This window comes from Camelus dromedarius, chromosome 11 (assembly GCF_036321535.1).
Source record: "Camelus dromedarius isolate mCamDro1 chromosome 11, mCamDro1.pat, whole genome shotgun sequence".
NCBI classification, from domain to species: domain Eukaryota; kingdom Metazoa; phylum Chordata; class Mammalia; order Artiodactyla; family Camelidae; genus Camelus; species Camelus dromedarius.
Genome location: NC_087446.1, coordinates 20,552,934 through 20,558,393, shown reverse-complemented (window position 1 = coordinate 20,558,393; position 5,460 = coordinate 20,552,934). Strand labels below are relative to the sequence as shown.

The window sequence follows — 5,460 nt, the reverse complement described above, 5'->3', positions numbered from 1 at the left end:
ATTTTGGTAAAATTTTTTTTAAGTCTACTTATTTATTTTTGGAGAAGATGCCAGGGATTGAACCCAGAACCTCGTGCATGCTAAGCATGTGCTCTACTGCTTGAGCTATACCCTCCCCCCCCCTTATTTTGGTAAAATATTTTAGGCATAAATTAATGATAATATTAATAATCTACTAAGCTCAAGAGCTGTGTAATAATTGGGAGTAAACCTTATAGTACTAATTTTGAGTGGAAACGTCCTTAGCATTCAGCAGTTCGCCCTCTGCAGCGTGACAGGACAAGGCTGGCGTGTGACGGTACCTCCTGCTTCTGCCACAAGCACTTGCACATTTTTGATCGGTCCATGATCGTCACTGTAGTAACATATTGGCATTCTGATTGTAATTGTGGTTGAGGTCACAAGCAGTTTTCCTGTGGCATCGTAAATAGGGGTTGGTTTGGTTTTTGGTCGTGCTGGAGCTATAAGCAAAGGAGAAATATCACTACAATTGATTTTTGGTTTCTGCAGAGAAGAAAAAATCATTTAAATTCTCATTTCATGCAGGAAATTTACAGATAAAGTGATGACAAACACAAATAACAAATGAAATAGCTTTTTGTTTGGATACAGCAGATATTTAGCAATTATTATCTACTAATGGTACAATTATATATTTGACACTTGCCTGAGATAATGGGGCCCAGGTGTGATTTTCAGGCATCTGACTCCTCTTCACGTATTAACGAAATTCAACCTATATATGTGCACTTACTCATGTAATTTCCATGAATGCAATAAATCATACTAATACTTTAGTGGGGTTTTTTTTCTTTCACTTCCTTTAGCTGGTTTACCAATTTCTATTCTAGTCAACTCTAACCCCTCAGTTACCCATGCCAAACACCCAGATGGTATCCTCCCATATTTTTCTCTACATTCACATAATCACATAAAAAAACACAAAATCATGCCTAATGGATTCTTCTCACTGTTTGATATGTTTAATGGGGCTATATTAAGTATTAAAATTACCCCACATACTGTTTTTCTCACTTAAATACGACTTGTGTAAAGCTTTCGAAATTACCAAGTACAGGGCGAACTCATTTTTCTTAATCAGGGTGTTGTATGTCACAGTACAACAGCATCATATTACAGTCATCCATTTAGTGATGGGAATTCACTTTTCCTTCAGGTTTTGAACATTTGCTTCACTTATCAGTCTTACACATTTAGCCTTATTTACTAATCCTTTTGTTTCTGTGGAGTAGATACCCAAGAGTAGAATTTATGGAACAAAAGATACACATTTTTTTTTTTATATTGAAGTACAGTCGATTTACAATGTTGTGTTAATTTCTAGTGCACAGCAAAGTTTTCCAGTTATATATATGTATAACTGGAAATATATATATATATATTCCTTTTTTTCATTATAGGGTATATGTATATTGAGTACTAGTGGCAGTGGTGGGATCCTAGATAAATTAATTTTTTCCCAGTAATAATGCATGATTTAGTGACATGGAGTGACACTGAATTAATAGTTGTCTCATTAAATTTGCATTTGACAGATAATATCAAGTTGGACAGTAATGTCCAATGCCAGATTCCTCTAACTAGAAACATTTTCTTGAGGACTCCCCAGTGGTCCCTCTCAAAGTTTCTCAGAACTCCTTGAAAACCTGAGGCTCTTCCTACCAAATCCTTTCTTCCTTCCTTCTCCCCATTCACACGTGTCAGACCTGTGATCTATGACCCTGCCACCTACTCCTGCTCCCTGGCCCTTATTATTCACAGAAATTTTCCCCAGTAAACTTCCTACACATCCAGTATCATCACAATCTTTACATCTCAGAGGAGTGAGCTAAAGGATCATGTCAAAAAGATTTGGTTCAAATCTTGTTATTTCCCTCTTTTGGCTCTAAGACCATTTTCTCATCTATAAAATGGAAATGATATTGCCAGTGTTATGGCATTGCTGGTAGGTTTTAAAAAAAGATTTTATAAATCTGAGAATTGAAGTTTGATTAAGCAACTTACTGATGCTCAAAACAGCTGGTGTATATAGCCTAAAGAGAAAATGAAACAAGTGCAGATTCTACAGATACTGATTTGGGGGATAATCATATGCATTGATGGTAAAAATGTGAATTTTCATGGCACTTTTAGAAATTATTCTGGCAATATCTATTAAAGTTAAGTGCTCGCTTTGGCAGCATATATACTAACACTGGAATGATACAGAGAAGATTAGCATGGCCCCTGGGCAAGGATGACACACAAATTCATGAAGCATTCCAGATTTTGTTTGCAGATACTAACTATATACAAAACAGATAAACAACAAGCTCCTACTGTATAGCATAGGGAACTGTGTTCAATACCTCTGACTTTCAAGATAAATCAAGATCAGTCAAGAAATCTAATTAAAGTTAGTCACAGTCTAGTCATGGGTACTTTTAAAACTGCATTTTCTTTTCAATTAGATTTTTAAAACAAAATACAATTATACAATTTGTCTCAGAAAAGCTTAAATTTAGTGGAAAAGAAATGTAAGATAAATAGTAATGGACATTCTCCTTAATAAGCATACATTATTACTTAATTATTACTTAATGTATGCTTATTACATGCAGATGCATCTTTTAAAAGCTTGACTACATCCTTAACTCTAATACAGAATACAAATTATAATTACTCTTTAAGACAACGTCATTTCATACAGTATGGAGATTCCTCAAAAAACTAAAAATAGACTTACCATATGATCCAGCAATCCCACTACTGGCCATATATTCAGAGGGAACTCTAATGCAAAAAGATACATGCACCCCAATGTTCAAAGCAGCACTATATACAATAGCCAAAACATGGAAACAACCTAAATGTCCATTGACAGATGACTGGATAAAGAAGTTGTGGTATATATTTATACAATGGAGTACTACTCAGCCATAAAAAGAATAAAATAATGCCATTTGCAGCAACATGGATGGACCTAGAGATCATCATTCTAAGTGAAGTAAGCCAGAAAGAGAAAGAAAAATACCATTTGATACCACTTATATGTGGAATCTGAAAAAAGAGGACCCTAACTCATCTACAAAACAGAAACAGATTCACAGACATAGTAAACAATCTTATGGTTCCAGGGGGAAAGAGAGTGGGAAGGGATAAATTTGAAAGTTTGAGATTTGCGAATGTCAGCACTATATATAAAAATAGATTTAAAAAACCAAATTTCTTCTGTATAGCACAGGGAACTATATTTAATACCTTGTAATAACCTTTAATGAAAAAGAATATGAAAATGAATGTATATGCATGACTGGGACATTGTGCTGTACACCAGAAGTTCACACACTGTAACTGACTGTATTTCAATAATTAAAAAAAAGTTAAGACCACAGCATTTCATGGCAAAGGCTGTATGTACCTTTAATATCCATGGTTATTCTCATCTGAACATTTGGCCCTGCACCAGCACTATTGATTGCATAAACCTGAAAAACAAACAAAAAATCTTACTATTATTTTCAAATTATTGCATTTATGTTTACATAACTGATTATGGTTATATGTAATTTTAAAATGATTTAACTTTTAAAAACAATTCATATAGTTTGTTAATTATATTTTCTTGCACTCATTTAAATGAATATAATATATGGAGGAAGAGCATTAGCAATAAAGTAGTTCTTCCAACCGATATTATGGTATTAAGTCTTGAGAACAAAGGCTGAGTGATCTAAACAGCCCTATCAAAGAGACCAGGAAAGGATATGGCTTCAATTTGAACCCGTAGGAGGAAAGAGCAGGAAAGCTCCAGTGTCCACATCTCTCTTCATCTACCCTAACATCTGTTCCTTCTCTCTGTAGCTAGGTAACTCTGGCTTCCTTTAAATCCATATTCAAGACCCTCTTTTTTTCCTTCTCTGAGATGAAACCTTACTCCTCAGCCTCCCAGTTTTCCTGTATTAAATCATCCCTCTGAAAGTTGGCCCCTATGCCCTTCTTCACCCCTGCTCCAAAGTCTCTGACGCTACACCCTGCAGAATGCAGCATATACACATAAAGCATTTCTGTTTGTATCTGCAGAGGGTGATTTACACAAATGTGAATCCTTTCAATTAACTTGGGGCTTAGGAAGCTGCAGACACAGACTCTTCTTTTATTCACTTTTATCTTGCTGTATAAAGATTATATTCTTGGCCAATTTCATTGTACTTGATAAACCCAATTCGGAATATATCTTTATTAGAATTAACCAATTTGTTTCATACATTGGTGGCCCACTCTCCACCCTATGGATACTTTGGAAGTGTTCTGATTGATTTAAAATAATAATAATATACGTGACGTGGTAGGTAGAGTAAATAAACCAAGCCCATAACATGTAGTTTAAAAACATCTAAAGGAAATATTTATTGGCATATGTAAATTTCTAAAAGGAAGTATTCAAAATGAAAAGTGATGTTAGGAACTACTTAATTATTTTTATTTCTTTACCACCTAACGCTTAAATGAGATGATGAGCAGTGCTTCTCAGGGAGCAGTGAGCAAAGAAGTCACCTGCAAACCCTGTTAAGCAAAGATCTAGGTTTTGATTCAGTAGGCTGGGACAGGTGCGAAAGCTATGCATTTCTAATAAACTCTCAGGTGTTGAGGACACTGTACTTTGCAAACAATCAGGAGATTTATTTAGTTTTCTTTAAATTATGATTTAGTTATAGTTTATTTCCTGTTTTTCTTCTTTTGTTTGCAAGAGCCAGAATTGTTACAACACTATACCTACCATATCTATTAATATTCTGTATAGAAGCTCCTGTTCCTATTACTCATTTTTCAGATAAGGAAACTGAGGCACAGATTTGAGGAAACTGCCCAGACAGAAAGTAGCAAAGCCAGGATTTGAACCTAGGTCAGTTCATTCTCTCAACCCCTACCTTCTCTCTAACAGATCTTTCACAGTGGTGGTCCATTTAATGGTAGCAAGAATCCTAGCAAGGTCAGATTATGTGATAAGATATAAAGTAAGTGAGGAAAAGAACACAAATTGTTAATGATAATGTTCTGGTATAACTGTAAAGAGTTAGTAGGAAGATTAGTTCTTAAGCTACTTGAATATTTAGGATGAATTCTGTGTCATTTAAAAGATGATTTTCTGAATTACATAATTCTATCTGAAAACTCCAAGACATGCTACAAAAATAGTGAAAGGATGAAACAAATTGTATGGGTGTGTATCTTGTGTATGTATATGAACTCACATACATATTTATTTTACAAAATGGATAATTTTATAATTAAGATATAAAATCGTGTTAGCTTTTAGTAGTAGCTGTGTGAAATACATGGGAAATTTGAATCATATAAGTAGTTATTTCTGCCCTCTGCCTTTGAAATTTGGTTTTCCATTTGTAATCACATTGAAACAGTTTTCCTTTAAGCAGAACTCTGTCTTTATAGAACACT

The 5,460-nt window shown here is 34.4% G+C and overlaps 1 protein-coding gene and 1 non-coding gene across 2 annotated transcripts in view; one reads left to right on the top strand and one right to left on the bottom strand.

The window, feature by feature from the left end:
• PTPRQ (protein tyrosine phosphatase receptor type Q) overlaps nt 1-5,460 on the bottom strand; it is a 186,761-nt gene that overhangs the window by 55,109 nt on the left and 126,192 nt on the right. The window contains exons 32-33 of the mRNA XM_031463085.2: nt 3,422-3,488; nt 303-461 (exon numbers count right to left, since the gene is read on the bottom strand). Coding sequence (XP_031318945.2) covers nt 303-461; nt 3,422-3,488 — 226 coding nt within the window. The remainder of the gene's footprint in view (nt 1-302; nt 462-3,421; nt 3,489-5,460) is intronic.
• LOC116156614 (U6 spliceosomal RNA) lies at nt 2,186-2,292 on the top strand. Its single transcript, XR_004140460.1, has one exon. It is a non-coding gene; the product is annotated as a U6 spliceosomal RNA (small nuclear RNA).